General features: G+C 33.2%; 1 protein-coding gene across 8 annotated transcripts in view; it reads right to left on the reverse strand.

Annotated features, from left to right (window-relative positions):
• Positions 1-4173: 4173 nt before the first annotated feature.
• The window catches only part of LOC119830886 (putative polypeptide N-acetylgalactosaminyltransferase 9), a 91525-nt gene continuing 74767 nt past the window's right edge, over positions 4174-20931 (reverse strand). For 6 of the 8 annotated variants that reach the window (XM_038354069.1, XM_038354068.1, XM_038354063.1 and 3 more), the window contains 11 exons: positions 13840-13867; positions 12532-13153; positions 11720-11764; positions 10586-10778; positions 10132-10301; positions 9827-9991; positions 9176-9639; positions 8893-9075; positions 8609-8716; positions 6950-7078; positions 4174-6369 (listed from right to left, as the gene is read on the reverse strand). In XM_038354069.1, the coding sequence (XP_038209997.1) occupies positions 6208-6369; positions 6950-7078; positions 8609-8716; positions 8893-9075; positions 9176-9639; positions 9827-9991; positions 10132-10301; positions 10586-10778; positions 11720-11764; positions 12532-12763 (1851 nt within the window). In that variant the 5' untranslated portion in view covers positions 12764-13153; positions 13840-13867 and the 3' untranslated portion in view covers positions 4174-6207. Of the gene's footprint in view, positions 6370-6949; positions 7079-7930; positions 8036-8608; positions 8717-8892; positions 9076-9175; positions 9640-9826; positions 9992-10131; positions 10302-10585; positions 10779-11719; positions 11765-12531; positions 13154-13839; positions 13868-20931 lie in introns of all 8 variants that reach the window. The other 2 variants (XM_038354070.1, XM_038354071.1) reach the window with 2 other exon arrangements.

Raw genomic sequence — 20931 nt, forward strand, 5'->3', positions numbered from 1 at the left:
TCACTTATTTCTGTGCAGGTCAGGATTGATTTATTGCTTGGCTTTTGTTACTTATCTGAACAATAAACAGGCCGTAAAGGATGACCTCTATAGAAGAATACGTATTTCAAATTAATATATGAACATTTTTTTTTCATATTATTTCAGAGGGAAAATAATAAAATGTATGTATAGTCGTACTGTAAAATTAATATAAATATGTGTAGATTTTTTTTCTGGAATGCAACACTAACTGTATTTTCTTTTAATAATTAAGTTAGTCTACGGGGATAGAGGCACACCTACGACTGGGAGTATTCACGCAAAGACTTTAAATAATTGTTATCTAAATATAAGAAAAATGTCTTATCTGTATTGTCATTAAAGATTTTGCTCTTTTATAATAAATTTTAAACATTACACGTAATTGGAAATCAACTCGTTACATATAAATATGTGTACAATATACTACGACTGTCTCAATTATATGTCTTTATAATTGAGATAAATAGTCTTTATAATTGAGATAAATAGTATCATCCTGATATCCAATATTATGGGACTCCACAATTGTCGTATCCGGATGATAGAGACCTTCACAATGCATTTTCGTTTACCAAAATAATGAAAGCGATAACTTTTTATGATTTATACGATATGAAGTTTTCAAATATGACATTAATTGGTATTAAATAAATTAAATCATTTTTATTAGATATACGCCAATATAGACACGTATATTCTGGTCCTCCCCGATTTAAAATCCTATTAAAAGCCCCAATTCATCCAGAAACACAAATTCAAATTTGTCGGCTTCCAAATTCTGCCAGTTCTACGAAATAAAAGTAGCCCTCATGCGATATTCATGCTCTAAACGGCTACCACTTCCTATGGGAAAGTGCTGGTGGCATCTATTTTCGAAATTAAATGTTCACACAACGTTATAGTTATTTATTTGAACCATTTGGAATAAATTACTCTGCTTGTAATTCATTTCGTTGGGTTTATTGCTAATAGGATTAAAATTTTACTGAGCGTTTTCATTTCAGATATTAGATGGACGCTGGGAGAAAACTTAAATATCGGGACTAATGATTGTGGGACAAAATAATTATTACTGGCATTCCTTTATCATAAATATATTATTTGATATTGAATTTCAAATATAGAAAGAAAGAGACACAGAGACATATCTATTGAATATCATAATCAATTAAACTAATAAAATCTGTTTTAACGAGAGCCCAAGTCCTGCATAACGCCATTAATTCAGATGGAAAGCTTAAAAAATCCTTAAAGCCAAAAGGATTCCAATGGATTCCGAGCAACGTCGACGTTCATATATTATTCAGTCGGCGTCCAAGAGCGTAAATGAAAAAGTTTCTGTATTCAATGACTATTGGAACACCACCAAAATACTCGTAAACCGTGGAAGTTCCTCGGTCGATCCGGAATTGCGAGTTTGACAAGTTTCTTTAGGGACTGCTAGATATTCAGACCGTGGACCCTTCGCTTGGAGATTGGGAAAGATGTTGATGAGCTGCCTAATGTTATTAGTTTTTTATATAATTTCAAATTGAAACATAGTAACTAGTTATCGAATTGGAAGTATGCGTAACTACAATATTAAGTAACATTAATGGTAAACTTAAAGCAAAAGTCTATTGAATATACTTCTATTCTATATAAACAAGATTAACAACAACTTGTAAAAATGCATAGTATCTTAAAAAACTATATGCTTTAAACATACTGTTCTACTTTTTATATATAATATTAATCATTATATATTTAAAAAAGAATAGCAGCAAAGACAATGTACATGTTACTATTTAAAACTTCTCAAATCAATATATATTACTTGGTCCGTACCGTCTTGGACTTTGGTCCGTATTAAAACATAATGTAAAATAAATTTCAATCGATCGAATGGTTCTTTACTACCGACATCACAGGTTTGGAGCTTGAAAATCAATCGCTCACCTTCTCCATTTATGTTTATGTTAGAATTCAATCTGTCTCGCCTGGCAATCGCTCGACCAAGGAAATTCATTTTGCCACTTTCCTTCACTCTAAATTGATAACGGCCATGTTCGACAACCGGACATTGGTAAACAAGATTCCTAACTGCATTTATTATAAAAATCTTTAGGTACAACTTCGCTTTGGGAAAAATAAATGAACTGTCTTTGTTAATGTTTTTGGAATGTAAATTAATATCGTCAGGACTTCTGTAGCAGTTGTGAGAAATTTATACAAAAAAGAGAATACTCGTTCAGCCGATACACTCAAATGATTCTAAAATTTATACAAATTGTCAGCAAATTATTGAATATATATATATATATAATAATAATCTCAAAGTCTATGTATATAATAATAACCATATAATTACGAAATAAAACAATAGCACAATATGTTTTCCGTAATACTTTTTAATTAAAAGTTCGCAAAGAAATGTTTTCTAAAATCGGCTAATAGGCAGGCACCTCCGAAAGCATTAAAGTTCTACGAGTGAAGCAGATTCAAGTCACGCCCTGTGAGTTCGTAACACGTTGGAGCTGTTCGATGGTAACTTATTTTGTAATGTCTTGTATAGGTACTTACATTTAATACGAAATTAACAAAAAATTATAAGATTATTCTTTCGAATTTTTTAATTAGTCTTAAGGCCAAAGTCGCAGGCTAATAAAAGCCATGTGTTATCTATCTACTGGTGGATAAAAAGCCCATATCCTATCGACAGTTTAACCACTACGTTAAATTTATTTTCATCAAAATATTGAATAATTTAATAAAAGAGGGTATATTATTTCATTTGTAATGTATTAAAGTATGTATGCAATTATGTTTGGGTATAATCTTGAAAAACAATTTAAAAGTAGATAGATGTCTTCAATAGATTTTATCTGCGCTAATAAATCTAGCGACGTGATTTTTTATCTTAAAATGAAGTATTAATTTCCGTTAAAAGTTTATGGATAAAGTCAAAAAGTAACGTTAAATTTTACTCTTATAGCACACTGTTTTATTTATAATTAAATTCAGGTGTCATTGTACTTGTACATCGTAAACATTGCGTATTTCAATAAGTAACAAATAAATGAAAATAATACGGTTGATAATAAAATATGTAACTTTTTAAGACTTTCTATGCCAATAAAAGCATTTTACGGTGTAATACGACTTTCTGGGCAGGTTTTTATTTACAACATGAATGTTATGGCTTGTCCAAATTTTATAGTGAATCCTCGTGAAGCAGGTATAGATACATAAATAATTGATGTTTGACCCAATACATTATTAACGTGACTGTGGGAGTGTGCCCATTTTGACAAAACAAAACAAAAAAAATACACAGGTATCTAGCAAGAGGGCCTGAACCACAATCCACTGCTACTAATAATGTAAACCTTATGAAATAAATATTTGTTTATTTATAATGACAATGTATTGTCTAATGTCAAACATGTTACTTATCATACGTTGAGACCGAATAAATTCCCAAGTTTTGAACACTGGATGAAAATATATAGTAATGGAATTCTAAAAAAAATCATATAATCAATATGATACCAAACTCTCTCTCTCTCTCTATGTACACCTAATCTCTTACATTTTCATCCACGCACATTCATAAGTCATACACACACACACACACACACACAGACACACGCACACACACACACACACACACACACAGGCAGTTCCACTTTTGCACTCTCTTTATAAAACTGGCACTGTCTCATGGAGTGGAAAGCGTCGATCGCCTATATAAAATATAAAAGTTAAGCTTGAACTCAATTGTGAATTGATTCTCTTTACGAACAAGTAGGTTTGTGTAATGCCAGACCCGGTTTGGGAATCGAACCCAGGTCAACTCGGTTCTACACTCACTCATTAACCATTAGACCCAGGAGGCGATCGAACGATAGCAACTGTCAAATTTTTACTCCTACTAATATTAAAAATGGGAAAGTAGCTCTTTATCTGTCTGTCTCTTCTTCTCGCCGAAATCACTGAACCAATTTGGATGGAATTTGGTACTGATATATTTTGAGACCAAAGACTTTTTATCTTGAGAATTCCACTGAACCGAAACTATGCGCGGAAAACACCGGACTCTCTATCTAACCCTTTGAAAACGCAGACGAAGCCGCGGGCGGAATTCTTGTTAGAAATAAAACAACAAAATATAAATCCAACATAATGCTTTATTTTACAAATATTACTACCGCCATTTATCGTTACGCCACGATATATTACAATTAGAGACATCGCATTATATACAGAAAATTTAACATTCAAATACAATTATTACGTAAATATAAGGCACATTTATAACATCCTAACTCAATATTATCCACTATGAATCTGTACACATCTTATTACGTTAAAGAGAAATTTAATCTTTGCTACAAGGCAAGTAAACGTACCTTAGCAGTATTTTATTTATAAGAGATTGAATATACTTGCGAAATATTTGCCTCCCTTTATATTGAAGGGTTGTAACCAACAATATTACATACATCTATGAAGTTACATAGAAAACTATAACGAATTTTGTTCCGAATATATAAATTTCTGAATAAATAAATATAAACAAGCAAGAGAAGGCAATAATTACAATAAAGTACTTCTATTGAACTAATATTAGTATTCAACTTTGAACACGATAGGCTTATGAATTTTTATCAAATACAACAGAAACCCATTGAAAATAATAACTTTGTAAAACGAAAAAGGCTCCTCTCCCACGCATTATGCCTAAAAGCGTTAGAAACCACAAAAATAGTTGAAGATTTTATTATTTAAACATTGCAAAATCATCAGTATCGAAGCGAATATAGACTCGATTTCAATTTATTTATAAGGACTATTATACAACTAGTTATAATAAATGTTTATAATAAACAATCTTCCTAATCTCATAAATGCTTATTTATTTTATATACATCAAAAAATATAAAGGAAGAGCTACACAATAGTTCAATCACAAATTTTACACACCTAGAGGTTTCTTTAGTGAAAAAAGCACGATTTTCTATTACATACAAATGCGTAAGGTAACAGTTATTATTAATTTATAAATACATAATTAGAAGCAACAATATGCTAGTTTTTTTTAATAATAATGTACTGGCAGTATCGAGTATTATGTACAATTACAATATGTTTATATCACAAACAGGAATGTTGAATGGAGATAATAATAAGAATGTTCGAGAACATCAATGGTATATTACAAAATTTGTTTTTCTATTTAGTAAAATAGAGATTCAAATGTATAATGTGAATAAAATGTGAAATAAATAAAAATAAAATCTGTTGATATAATTCAAAATAGCTCTTTACATAAATATTATAAATTTCAAACGTGGAATTTTAATAACATCTCTGATAATTGTAACAAATCGAAAATAACACTTAATTTCCATCGTAACACTAAATATACTTTAACAACTATATTATATACAAAGGAAATACTCTTCACATAGAGCCTATAAGTTATTCAGTCAGTTAGACAGACTCTCTTCAGTAAATATTAACATAATATTGAAATAAATTCGTTTAAACAATAAAAAGGATTTTAAAATACATAGTGTGTTCATAATTTGAACAAAATAATGACGAGAAAAACTACATTACTAACTTAACATTCAAGGTTGTATACATAACACCAAGAAGTACACATATATATGTAATAGGATTTAATTAACGAATATTTCGATAACAATTGTCATCCCTTGATAGGTACTACCGTATCTAACAATATGTAGTCAAGATATGTACATTTAATAATTTCCTATTAATTTCACATTAGGCCCTAAGTTAATACTTCGCAAGGAATACTATTAGGATATGGTATTTTACAATTTGATATGACATGACATCGTGTCGGTATAAACATCGTTACAAAAAGAACTTTCGTCGCATAGGAATTTCCCTCGTACCAACTACAACTCTTAACATGTTAACATACAAGTACGAAAATAATAGAAAAAAGATAATCTAAAACATGCTAAACACCGATTCAACCGTAAACATTAGGCCTAAAGGGGTCGACGGTTTGATTCGGAACATCAAACGTTTATAGATCTAGAAGCACGATGCGTTCAACAACAAGTGATATAATAGTATCTACTATACAGGGTAAGTCACATGGATAACTCACTAACTCACTCAGTCCGTCTGTTATATGAACAGCACTTCATCGTAGGCCTCCGGCTACTCGGCCGTCAGCTCGGGGCTGAGCCTCTCCGGGTTGAAGTTCTCCATGTTCCACATTTGCCTGGACTCGCTCTCGTGGCACGTCTCCATCACGATCTTGTCCTTGTTGCGGTTTATGGACATGCACTTCTCGCTCGAGCCGTGCCGTAACAACTTCGTCTGGAAATGCATTGAATGCTAGCTCATTTTGAGATTATTTCCTATAACCGGCTACATTACAAAAAAATACTATAGAAATTATTCTACTTAATTGAAAATGTTTGGTATTGTAGTGTCAAAATATTATATTCTTTTTTCATTTATCCTCTAAATAAATTTACTCTAAGAAGATCATTTTAACTTTAAGTAATATATATATGTTTAACGTAATCAAGATTCTCTTTATCCATTTAATAATGGTATCGTGAGATTAAGTTTGATAAATTGTGTAGTTACAAAAAACCGAAAATAAATTGTATATACTATCTTGTTCAGTTGGTAGCTTCGGGTTTGCCTGATACTCTTCAATAAGTACACCTACACGTTGAATAATAAACTAAAATACTAAGAGATTAGGGTTGTATTTTCAGTTATGTTACATAAGTTCTTTTACGCGCTTTATTTTAGTTACTAATACTTTGAGTGCGATATTTAGTAAAACCATGATCAAATATCCAGACACAAATTGCCACAGTAGCTAATGCGAATTCCCTAAAAGTACGTCATTGTGGTTCACATAATTGAAAGGTTATTAACTCACATTGGGGTCATACAGCCATAATTGATTACCCTTGGCACCATGGCACGGATACAGAACAACATCGTGGCCAGAGTAATCGAGACATGTTTCGTCTCGACGAATTTCACCATTCTTCGAATACATCCAATACTGGAAATGTGAACGAACATTTATAATACTGTTCTTTTATTTTAAAAACTGAGCATCAATTCCAGCGAAAATGAAATATTTAAACATAAAAATAAAAATGTGAAATATGAAAACATTATTTATATCTATTATAAAATCAATGGACAAGATAAATTCATCGCTTATCCCAAAACCATATTTATACATAATAATAAAATACAATTAATAAACACGTATATAAAAATGTAACTTAAGCTGAAGCCATAACGATAAAATATAAATAGATAATAGATTAAAATATATTAATCAAACAATATGTATAATACGTAAATAGCTATACAAAATAGAGTTGAAGAAAATAGTTAATATGCATAATGAACTTAAACACTAATAATTAATTAATCGTAACGACAGTACCAAGGCATTGAAGATAGTAGTTACATGATATTTATAAATCTTTTTCATATTATTAAAAATAAATATTGATCAATACAATCCCTAATAAATAAATTATATTATTGTTTTGTAGAAGAAGCTGTTTCGTTCGAAATACAAGGAGTTAGTAGAGCACACAAATCAAGGCACGAAATTATAACACGGTTAGTTTTGTTAATGTGACACAAGAATGAAATTGGCCCAATTTTCAATCACAAGATATCCAATAATTATGACATCGACTACTTTGACATATATTTCCTCTCTTTACTGTCAAGAAGTCAACGTTTTCCTTGATACTTATAATTTGAAAATTGTAACCAAGTTAGTCATGACTCTGTTGATCGCGCCACACTTACCCAACACTCTTTAACACTAAACACCGTCTACTTGATGAAGCAAAAGCGTATGTGGAAACGATGGCATTCAATAACAAACCTGGTTCCCATATTCTCCATGACAAGGCCATAGGTTAACTGGTTTTTTCATATCCTCAGGGCCGGCCGCTGAGTCGATGCACATCTCCGAAGATGGATTCGCGATCTAATGCCATCACAAGTTTAAAAAGGCGTGCCACAATAAAGCAAGCGTGCAGATGAAGTTATTTCTTGAGATAAGCTAACGAAACTCACGGGAGCTATAAATTTCGCTAAAATATATCTCAAGAAATAACGGATAGTGTAACAGTGGTTTTTTCTAATGTTAACAAAACATGAACCACTTATTCTTCATATTTGAATAAGTTCGGAGGTGGAATGAGACAAGTGCCCCACATTGCGCACACAACACAATACGTATATATAGAGGTACCTGATTTCCACCACCTCCGTGGCACTTATGTAACATTACTATTTCTGGTTCCTCTTGACTTTCTTGAAGCGCTGCAGCGTCGAGACAGTAAGGGCGATCGAGCGCTTCATTCCGAATCTAACGATTATCATCACACAAAACCAAGAGGATCAATACGTGCATGATATGAGAAAAGGATAATAAAAGGGCAAACATTCAATTGTGCAAAATGCGAGTGCAAACGAAACGAAACAGCCAGACATAAAACAACAAATAAAAATCTTCAACATGGTACTGCCGCACGGGGGCTCGTAAACAATAAAAGACCTGGTTTCCTCCTTGACGGTGACACGGATAAAGTCCGACTGGTTTATGATGATCTGACTTGCGCGTCGGTGAATCCAAGCAAGTCTTTTGGAAGGCGACATTTCGAATCTGCACGAAAAGTGGTACACGATTTTGAAAAAAAAATACAGCTTTAATTATTTGCACTCGGGAATTTTTTTATAGATCGAATCTTATAAATTATCGTTATTGTATGAGACATTATGAAGTCGATATCCATACTACATTATATATCGTCTATATTAGAAATAATTAAAACAACATACCTCGCCATGCGCTACTGATTCGCCAGGAATGAAGAGCTCTGGATAAATATTCTTCAGGTACCATTCAAAAGATTTGCATCCAAGATTTTCTCGTAGCGCCACTCGACTGCTTATGTCACCGTAATCACCTTTGTCGTTACCAACGCGCTGATAATAATACTTTGCATAGTCGTCTAGCCATACCTTCGAAGTGAAGAGTAAATTTGCATTCACATTTATTTTATACTCACTCATATTATCTTATATTATTATATAAAATAAAGGTAATTGAAAAATTTCATACCTCAGCCAATCGCACGGAATTTTTCTTCAGCACATTAACGCCTGTTCGCCATTTATACGGCGATCGTTTTCTGAATATATGGCCAACGTGAGAGCAGGGAACGATTTCCAAAGTTCCACCGCACATCCAAGTTTTGAACGAGAGTTCCAAATTTTCTCCTCCCCAAATATCGAAACCGCTATCGTAAGTTCCGAGCCTTTCGAAGAATTCTTTGTCGATCGCAAACAGACCACCGGCCATAGTAGGGGACCAGACCGGCTCTGCCGTGTGTTTGTGTCTCGCACGTTCCCGCGCCGGTACCGGGTGCCAATTGAATTGGAGATTCCAGTCAAAACCACCAACATTGACGGACGACGAGTCTCTGTAGTGATACTCGAGTGTGTTGTCATCAATGACATCGATAACGGGACAGACGACTGTAGTCTTGTTTCGTGCTATCCTATCCAACAAGGGTTCGAGCCAACCTATAAATTTGTCATTTTACAATATTAATTTTATTTCTTTATTTTCTTTCATTAATTGAATATCAACAAAAAGCTATACAAAATGAAATAAGCTCAAGATAAAACTGATATTCATTGTAAATATAAAGTTCAATGAAATAATTACATTAGACGTGTGTGTGTATGATCAGTACACCACATTAATTACCTTCAGTACATTCACAATGACTGTCGAGGTATGTAAGGACAGGCGCCGTGACGTATCTTGCTCCAAGCAAACGCGCTCTTATGAGACCTTCGCGCCGGGTGGCACGAACGATACGCACTTTGGGTAGTGCGGACATGTAATCATCTAGCTGTTGCATTAAGTGTGCTGAAAATTAATAGTAGTATTTAGTTTGAGTTTGATTTGTATTTTCCGAGAATAACTGGCAATAAAAAATATCAAAAATTCCATACAAAAATTTATATGAATTCGTAAAAAAATAGATTCAAAGGACGTGTTTTACTTACGCATATCTGAAAAGTCATCTACAAGAACGATCTCTTTTATTAAATGCGGAGGCGATCTATCAATGACTGAATGGACTGTCCTTAATAAAACTGACCACGCTTCATTGTGAAAACATATCACCACAGACGTCTGCGGCAGATCCTCTAAGTATCGACCCGGCTGTTTACACCTACAAAATGACAAGTGATTAATTCAAAAACTTATCTTTGTACGTTAGATTTCATCACAATTAATATTCATATTGATTTCATCGCTACTTAGACGGATAAAATGAAATATAGAAAACAATCCAAGTTGATCGAAATGAAAACACATAATATCCAAACCCACAAATCTATCGCGTCATTTCAAGTGAAGACATCCCTTGAAATATAAGAGTTTGTGCCGCACTATTTCTCATTTTATGAAATACCGTACCCTATTAAATTACCCACATATCAAAAGGATCCTTACCACTCGTCCCTCGGGTCGGGCAACTTCCTCCTAATGGATATTAGGTCGCTCACGTACTGATTGAATGCATTCTTTTTCCAACCTTCAGAAACGGCCGTTTTCGCCTCTTCGCTCATATTTTTGGGTAAAATTACCGGCTTCCCGAGCTCCCCAGGTGCATTGTCTGACCCTGGCGCGGCAATCACTCCAAGACCTGCGAGACCGAATTCAATTATGCGTGGGTAATTCAATTTGGCCAAAACTTGCCAATCGAAGTTTTTATGTTTGAACCTTTTCTATTAGGTATGCAATAAAATGTTTAGTATAACTACAGAGAGTTTAATAAGTTTTATGCTTTACTAATCATAACTTAAAAAAAATATTAATAGACAAAAAGTACATAACAGAAGTTATTTTTTTAATTATAAGAATATTTGTTTCTTTTCGAATTTGCTGCTTATATATAGAAATTTTTTGAGTATGTGTTGATATATCAGCAACTGACCAAACATCTGAAAATACACATCCAAGCAGTAGACGTAAGTCCTTTTCAATTAACTAATCATTCGATAGACATGAAAGTATAGACGGATTTGATAGAATATCCGATATTGTACTCCGTCCGATGCGCGGAACGGGGTTAATACCAGCGATTAACAATATCCCTTCAACTCACGGGAACATAACCCATTAGTTCGCACTTCACATTGAATTACTTTCGACGCTCATCTCGTTTAACTGAATGGGTAGGATAGTTTAGATTAGACTTAATGTTACGATGAAAATGTTATTTAGCTTTATGGACGAGGAATGAAGTTGATTGCACATATTATATTTCAAGCTAAATTTCCTGATATTGTTAGAAGGTGAACAATGCCCGATGATAGATAGTATGGTAAACGTCACAAATGAAACATTTATAGCCAATGAATGCTCCGACAAACGTTATTATTATTTACCAAGAATCGAGCTTCCCTCATTAACGGTCGTAACGCATTCATTAATTTGGGACGTTTACTAAAACAATAAATACATTACTGTCTGTGCAAAAGTGACGATACTTGAATGTGAAGAATTGAGTTGGTTAGTACGTGAACTTACATAGGAACAGTTAGTATTTATTATATTATTAATCAAACATGCAATTACATTTACCTTCGTTCCCTGCGATCCGACCAAGCCAATCGACTCTCGTCCGTGCTGTGATGGATAAATTGAAATCATCATGCAAATTAACTCGACAACATTTAAACTAATATTTACATTATGATACTATTAGAACGAAAACAAACAAATAAATTTGAAAGCTAAATACTGTGAATTCTTCGTTTATTTGATTAACATTTAATCCCAATGCTAGTTTTACTGAAAATTTTTATTCAAAATATTGACCACGTTGAGTGAAGCACTCCAATATTACAATGCATGCAATTTGTGCAAACACGCAATTGTATTAGTGAATTGAAATGCGTTGAGCAAGCATTTCATGATATAATAGAGAAAACCTCTTGACCGTAATTACCGACGCTTATTCTTATAAATACACTTCGCGGAATAGCGGAAGCTCGTATTCTCAGGAGTTTCTGAGGGGATGAAAACAACACTAAAGGCGGAACTCTAATGGAGCCATGATTTACAAGGGTCATAAAATCCCGACAGACGATGTGGAGTAACGAGAAAATGTTGCAAATAAATTTCGTAATAATTACACATTTTATTTGATAATCCATTTTCATGCACAATGTTGAAACAATGGATGAGCAGACAAATGGTTAATTGAGACGGTTTATTGAATTTTTTTATAATAAGAACTCGACATAAAATTTTCAGTAGTCCAATTTGCAAGCCTTAAATGAGACAATGTTAACAGAGAGCCCCTCATATAATTTGCATATAGGCGATAATTATTGCTCTTTAGTAACATCTAGAATCGAAAGCGCATGCATTACACGAAAACGTTTGCTTACCGTCCGATAAGTTGTTTCCGTACGATTCACTTTTCCTCTTTGTCGCCGTCGGCTTTGCCATTTTCAAGGGTTTCGCTTCTGCGTCCTCATACTCGATGGGGGGAGCGCCGATGGCGTTCCTCGTGGCTCCATTAGTCGTTAACAACGCCACCATAAACCACAGCGCCGTCAATATTAGAACAGCTTTTAGGATCAACGTCCGCCGTCGTAAGAAGAACATACTGTACTTCATTTTTAGTAGAGGATTTCTCTAATTATAAATATATTTCCTTTCCTTTGGATCAACTTTTATAATAATATAAAAGTTTAAATTATCTAGTACATTACTCTCCTAATTAGCTACAATTGGAAATACTTTTGTAGATTTTGAGCAAAACGTTAACTATCTATAATCACATTCAGGTGACTAGCATAAAAAGATATGTCCAATTGATGATGACACTCCGATATGATATAAGATATGATGATGTTGGACGTCTCCCTTCTTTTTACATGACTTTAGTTACTTAGAAGTATTAATCTATAACATTGTACTGATCTTGAAATGGGCTAGACTTTTTACGAGTTCTTCGATTCATCTCTGATCATTCCTTCGTCTATATTTTTCCATTTTATGAAAAAGCTGAAACATAACATAAAAATTTTTATAGACAGCGGCTTGTTAAGATAAATAGCATAGTTAAATTACATTAAATAATGTGATTTTATTTTAATACATGAAAAAATATAATTATTTAACTAAAGGAAGCTATCAAAACGGACGAAGAGAACTAAAAAATCATCAGTCAAGTAGTTAGCGACTCGTCATGCTCATTAGAGACAGTTTCGTGTAATTTCTATTTAACTCAGTGAAAAATAATTTGAGCAAACAAAAATGATACAACAAGCAAAACACTCAGAGAGCAGATAATGAACCGATGAAGCTCGCTCGAATATCCATACTATATGCTTGTATAGTCGCCGATCTTTCGTCAAATTCCCGCCTCCTGGCTGCATCAGGGGTAATTGGGTGCCTGAGCTGACTAATTTTGAACTATTCACCTATCGTGTAAGGTCGATATTCGCTTGGGTATGCATAAATTTCATAAGTGCGCTAAAATATGAAATTTCAGCTACGATCTGATTGCACCGACACCGGCGATGTAATCTTACGCTCTCGGATACCGAAATTGGGCGAGCATAAATGTAAAATTCAAGCAATTTTCAACTCATCGTTATTAGATATAGTTACCGAACCACCAAGTTTTGCTTCAATTAGTTGTAGATAGATTAAATGTCTGTTAAAAACTGATTGTTTATCCCACTTACCGATCTTCAGTAGGATGCCAGCAAAAACCTGCAACAAATAAATAAAAATTAAGAAATAGAGTTAACTAATCAGAAAGAACAAGTTAAAATTACAAATGCGGAATTGACAGCCGGCACATTTTAAAAATGAGTACAAGTATAAGTGTTAAGTATTAAAAAAATACATGAAATGCCTTTTTTTCCGACTTTTACAATGTCCTACTTATTATGTATTACTATCACAGTAGTACATAATAAGTAGGACACCCATTAAAAATTATCGTTTATTATTAACACTTATTGAATTAAATATTCTACAAAGTTGATTGTCAATAATAAAAATAATTATAATTGTTATTGGAAATTTACATATTTAAATGCAATTATACTTCGACAAACACCTCATTGAAAACACCTTTTATGTAATATAATCACATTGTATTTTTAAGCATTAATTAAACCTTCCAACTTTTATTGCCCATTGCCAAATAAAGTGTAACCACAAAAAAACAAAATACTCTCAAAGGCTTCATTTGGAAATCTCCCGCAAAAGTTAATATACAATGAAGTTTTACAAAACTTGGGTCTCTTGATATTATTGTTGTGAAAATGCTGTTTTAATATTACAATCTAGAGAAACGAGACTTTATAAGGTCCAGGATAAAGTTTTAACAAAACAATATTATCGTAGCAGAATATAAATGAAAAAAAAAAAAAGCTCAACGACGGTAATGGCATATGAGTTTAGTAGAAAATGCTGGCTGAATGAAGGTTTTACGTGCGTTAATAGGCTAGCTATCAATTTGATGCCTTCCTTTCTTTTACTCGATAGACAATTTGATTTTATCAAGTCTTCCTTTTCGACTCGCATTCAATTTCTTTGTTTCCAATTACACTTACGATACATTATTTAAAATATCTGAACTCGGAATGACTATAATATTCTAGTAGCAATATTAGAAGTGAAAATAACATTTACAATTAGGCTTTAATTATTACCATAGATAAAAGTAATTTAGCCCAATAAACGTTACCATTCGTCAGGGAACTTAATTATGATTTTAGAGGCAATTAAAACGTGAACCTGAAACTATACGGCCTAATGTCAGCAATTTATATGGTCGCCTAAAAGGGATGAACGTTTATTACGGAGATTTACGTTATTCTATGACTGGACTCGTTTCAGCGTAATTTACAAAGACCATTCAATTGTAAATTTAAATTAAATTAACATAATTTATTTAAGACATTCAAACATAGACTACGGCTCATTACAGAGACTTTAAAATAAGTATCTGAAAACATTGATTACGCAAGCTTCAATACTTTACGCGAAGACTTAAAATCAAACCATATACTATAGTTACAAGAAGAGAATCTCTATCTCCAGTCTCATGTCGTTACGAACATAACTACACAAAAAAAGAATGTCAATAATTATCACGAAAACATAAGGAGTGTATGTACCCACAGTTTATGCCTTCATAAAGGTTTCACGCGTCGAAGAATGCAGGTCGCAAGGCTGCAGGGCGGTCACTGGCCTCCTCCACGCCACTAATGACATTTACTGGGAATTAATGCCGTACACGGTTGCTTTTAATCCATTTTATTTGTCTGATAATCCAATTGTATTGACACTTCAAATGTTTTCATGTCATGGCAGCGTCGCCAATGTGTCACAGGTAATGACGCGAATAACTGATATGGATTTTTTGTTGTTATGACGCTTTTTATTTTAATATATAAAATTTCCGGGTCAAAATTTTAGTTACCAAACTCCTGGGCAGATTCTTATGAAATTTTGTGTGCTTATTGGAGATCTGAGAATCGGCCAACATCTATTTTTCATACCCCTAATGACAAGAGTAAGGCATAACAGCGTTTGCCGGGTCAGTTAGTCCTATCCTATCTTACTAATATTATAAATGCGAAAGTTTGTAAGGATGTGTGTGTGTGTTTCTTGCTCTTTCACGCAAAAACTACTGAACCGATTGCAAAAAAAATTAATTACGTAGACAGCTGGACAACTGGAATAATATATGGGCAACTTTTTATCTCGATATTCATACGGGATACGGACTTACGCGGGTGTAACCGGGGCGCACCAAGTTTTAATATAAAATTGAAACTAAAAAATTATTTATTTTCTCATGTACAGCGATAAAAATGTGTTACGTTTATTACAGGGATTCATTTAACTTTGCTCGTATGTTTTGCGAAAACACCAGACTCACTCGATCCGAATTGATATTTTCTTTGTGGAAATGTAAAGGCGAGTATATGAACGAATATTAATGAATTGGGACGTAATAAAATACACAAACAAACATATACTATCATTGATAAATATTTTCAAACTGTAATTCCCATTCTTTATCTCGTATATTTATATTTAAAACAACAGATACCCCACTTGCAAGTTAATTGGTATATCAATTAATATCTCATATCAAAGAATTGTATAAAAGATTTACCCTACAATATGCTTTTTGCTTTATTGACTATATTAATTAATTTCTTCTAGTACATCTAGTGAAAAACAGGAAACCGTTTCCTTTTTCCGTTTATTTCTTATTGCTTCCTGTTTTCCTTATGCCTTCTAGAACCTTTTGTAATACCAGTCTTAATAAACAATATTCAACCTATCAAGCATCACTAATTTATTAGTTAATTATTATAATCTCTTATTAATAAAACTAAGTATCATAAGCAGTAATAAACTAACAATGAAACAAATATAGTAAAAAAACTTAAAAAATACTTATGATACGATCAAACTTATTCCTCGTTCATCTCATCGTCTCACTTGCATTTTATACAGAGTATACCTACATAGGAAAATTGTTAAATCCTTGTGATCTTTATCAACGATTATATGATAAAATCATTACGTTATTGTATTGTCTCAGATTCTTGATAAGTGTAGAAAGTTTTAATCTGTCCAAAATATGCTAAAATTGGTTCATATTGGAGTCTGAAGGAGTCACTTACATATCAACTTACAGGTGAAACTGATTAAAACATCTTAAAAAGGGGACACATAGTTTTCATACCTTATAAAATAATTCCTGTAATCCACTTCACTTTGCCAAAGTTTGTTTAAAGCTTTACTAAGTTCTCTACAATACACCCTACATAATATATTAATATATCTAGGTGTATACTAAAAATATTGTAGCGTTAGACACACCACTTATAGGTCAAGAATTTTCAAAGGGAATTTAATGTTTTTTATTTCATTGGATTGTCTGCACTTGGATTAGGAAATTAACTGTTTAAATTTCGAAAACCTTTTCAAAACTTCCATCAGATACAGCGAAACAATTACAATATTATGTACCTTATTATTGTGAGCACACCACGTGATTCCCACACCATTAACGCACATGACAATGTGCAATTTACCGTCTAATTAATCGATTGGTTTGTAATTAAAAGCGACATGCATCGTTCGAGACGGATGATCACGGCCGTTAATTGCCGCATTAGGGCACGCCTTGGGAAAACTATTATGTACATTTACGCGTTTTCAATTAACACGTGTAGTGGTTATGAACATATATTTACTAACTTGGCAAAAATTAACAATGGCGTTTAGTTTATTGAAGATGTTGGTATACAACTAAGCTATATTCTACTCTGTAATTAAGCCACAGTGAAGGTCAAGTATACATCAGTAGAAGCTTTACTTTACAATTATATTACCTATTGTCTGATAATTTTCACCAAATTCACTGAATCGCGTGAGTTTTCAGAGTCAAATAAACATAACTTACATATTTATTATAAAAAGAACATTGTTTGTTCTAGATTTTTCTATACTAATCTATTCTTCACTATATAGTATAAAACAGTCAATTTTTCTGTCCCTATGTATGCTTAAATCTTTATAGCTACGCAGCGGATTCTGATGGTTTTTTTTTTTAATAGATAAAGTGATGCAAAAAGGAAGGTTTATATGTATGATAACATCTATTAAACTACTTCGAATTTAACGCGTGAGAAGTCGTGGCTCAAAGCTAGTATAATATGATAAAGGGATCAAGCGTGTGAACCTGCGAGTTAGTGACATTGCAAAGGTTAATTTGAGGATCTATTGGATGGTATTCAAAAATTCTTTCACCGTTGGATTGCGTGTCAAATGCTATATATGTACCACGAACGAAGCCGGGGCGAACGGCTAGTAGGTTATAAATCCTTATAACCGATGCGAAATGCGTATCACACAGGTTAACCGTGCAACAAATGTTATAAATGTAAAGTTTGTTTACGTGTTTAGAAGTTCTATCACGCAACGTATGGATCGATTTGAAATAACGAATACCTACAACAAAAGAAAAAATACACAAAATTAGCATTACATACGGAACTTTCTATATGCTTTTTTACCTGTCAATTTTTAAGATAAAAATCACATACGAAACGAGTTCGAGAAGTTAGAGCTAGTCTTTAAAAGAATGGTACATATTTTTGACTGACTATGTCTACAGATTTACCTATCTGCGAAAGCAATAGCGGAACTAAATGGATACTATTCTGATAATAATCCATCCTAACCTTCAATTGGCAAATAAGCTATTGTATTTAAATTTCACAAATATAATCACAATAGGATTTAAACAGACATTGAAGTATGAGCTTAATAAGATATAAGATACTCAAATGCTTGTTCAATATTAAACGGCTTGGTAGGGGTATGAAAATGTTTTCGTGTGGAAAATTCGTAGTTGGCAGCGGTTTGGTAAGCGCATAATATCCTTTGAGCGCTTTACAATATAATATAAACTTTGTTATTTCTTTGTAAATAATTAATTAGACCAAAACTCTTAACGCAAAAATATATTAGTTTCGAAGAAAATACTGAGAGGAAAGATGGAAGAAACTGTTGATGAGTGTTGTAGCAGAATATGCATGAATTATATACCTACACGGAAATTGTATGTACCTATGATTTTATTTACTCACGTATAAGTATTAATATATACAGAAATGCTTAAAAGAGTAGATTTTTAGGAGAATATACATATATACGTAAGCATATTGGTGTCGACTAAAATCGTATGTATCTACTATACTTATGACAACATTTTGTTTACTTACATAAAAACACCCCAAGTCTCTATGCATTTCGGGAACAGCAAGTTCCACGAAATAAAAATAATACCGGCTTTTCTTACGATATGAATAATATTCAAAATTACATAGAAACTTATAGATTCCAAAGTTTGCGCGGTGCAAATCTCGCCTCCATAATTCATACGATTGCAAAGCGAGCATGATTCTTACGATTTCCCGCCAAAGAACTCGCGACGATGTATGGAAACTTATTCATAGTTATCTGATGCAATGAAACTCACAGTAGTTTTTCTCATCGATTTTTACGTTCGAATCTTATAAATTATTCACTGCTCAAACTGTGAATAGGTTGGGGGTGCTATTTGTGAATCTTTATACATATTTCAGATTTCTTTCAGGTTTTCCGCGGGTCGCTGCAGGTTAAAGCTTAACAAAATTCAGTGTCTTTTACCAGAGTTTTAACAGAGACTCCTAAATACAAATATGAACATCACCATTATATACAGCTTTCGTAAAAGTAACACTCAAACAATCATAAAAATTACATTTCAGTACACACGTTTATCATCGATTTAGCAGAATATTTTATTATACATGAAATCCGTTTGAGTAATCGCTAACGATACGTACGTAAGAAATAAAGGAAAATCTACAGAGCAATGACGTGAGGGGATCGGACCGCTTAATGAGACCGCAACTTAACTGCAACGAATCGCTTTTACTCGTTATAACGTCACCTTAATTGTACCTAGAACACACAATTATTTTTATATACCGATCTAATCTTCGTTGTACATACATTTCTTAAGGCCTGAACAGGTATTAATTATTTGTTTTTTCGTATGCTTTCAGGATTCGAGGATGGTTTAGATTTAAAATTCGAATGCGAGTTAAGCCTCTGCGATATAGAGCTCTTGTGATATAAATAACGAATAAAACATTTACTTATTTCGTACCTATATTATTGTAGCATGGCTAGTTTCTGATCATCTCTGATATCCTGTCATGACATCTTTCGTTTCATTTCAATCGTCTATCAGCATATTATTTTTATTTACTTATTTCCAAATTAAAAAAAAAATACTTGTGGAGTTCTTCCCAACGTCAACGTAATGGTGGGTTTCCATGCTTGCCAAGGCTTGACAAGCATCCACAAGGCACAAGCGTCCACAAATCTCGCTTGGGATTTGGAAGTCGTTTACATGCTTGTGAATGCGTCAGTGTGCTACGTACATCCAAGCATGGCGGACACCGAACTTGTATCGGCTATTACGTTTGGTTTAACCTACTTTTATTTCAAATATAAACAAAGCAAAACAAAAGCAAGGAAAGCCCGACGACCACGAAGATGGTGGATGATAAAGATTCATATGAACATTCTTTTTAACATATAAACATTCTTTTTATCTTTATGGTTAACATCTTTGGGGTTCCAGATACAGCTTTCGGTCTGGTAATATTCCAAAAACGATAAACTCTCTTCGTTCGACCAGCCACTCATTTTGAAGTCAGAACTAGACGTGCGTTCGTCGCGAGATCACAACGGCTATTAAGCGCGCGCCAACGTGTGAACGCGTCGCAAGCGCTTGCCGCAAGCACCCTTTGATCTGTGTCCAAAAACCGACACTAGACCGGATCGGAGACAAGCGTTCACAAGCTCACGCAAGCCAAGCCAAACACCCTCTTTACACGCTTGTGTTTGTAGACGCTTGTCAAGCCTTGGCAAGCATGGAAACCCACCATTACGTTTCGATTTTGAAGTTATAATTTCTTTAAATCACACGAGCCTCAGTGATGCGGTTAATGCCTAATTAATTACAACCACAAATCCAAAGTCGGCATAATTACGTATTCAAATCTCGAATGAATTAACCGATTAATACTAAAATCTCGCATAAATAGGCTTCATCCATAACAATGAGATGATGCTATACTTTAAGACTTTGGTTAAGTATTAGTCGACGAGCTTTCGAAATCTGACAACTTTTGTTTCTAGTTTTATAGCATTGAAATGCTTTATAAATGAGAAATTTTTAA

The sequence above is a fragment of the Zerene cesonia genome, chromosome 12 (genome assembly GCF_012273895.1).
Source record: "Zerene cesonia ecotype Mississippi chromosome 12, Zerene_cesonia_1.1, whole genome shotgun sequence".
Taxonomy (NCBI): Eukaryota; Metazoa; Arthropoda; class Insecta; order Lepidoptera; family Pieridae; genus Zerene; species Zerene cesonia.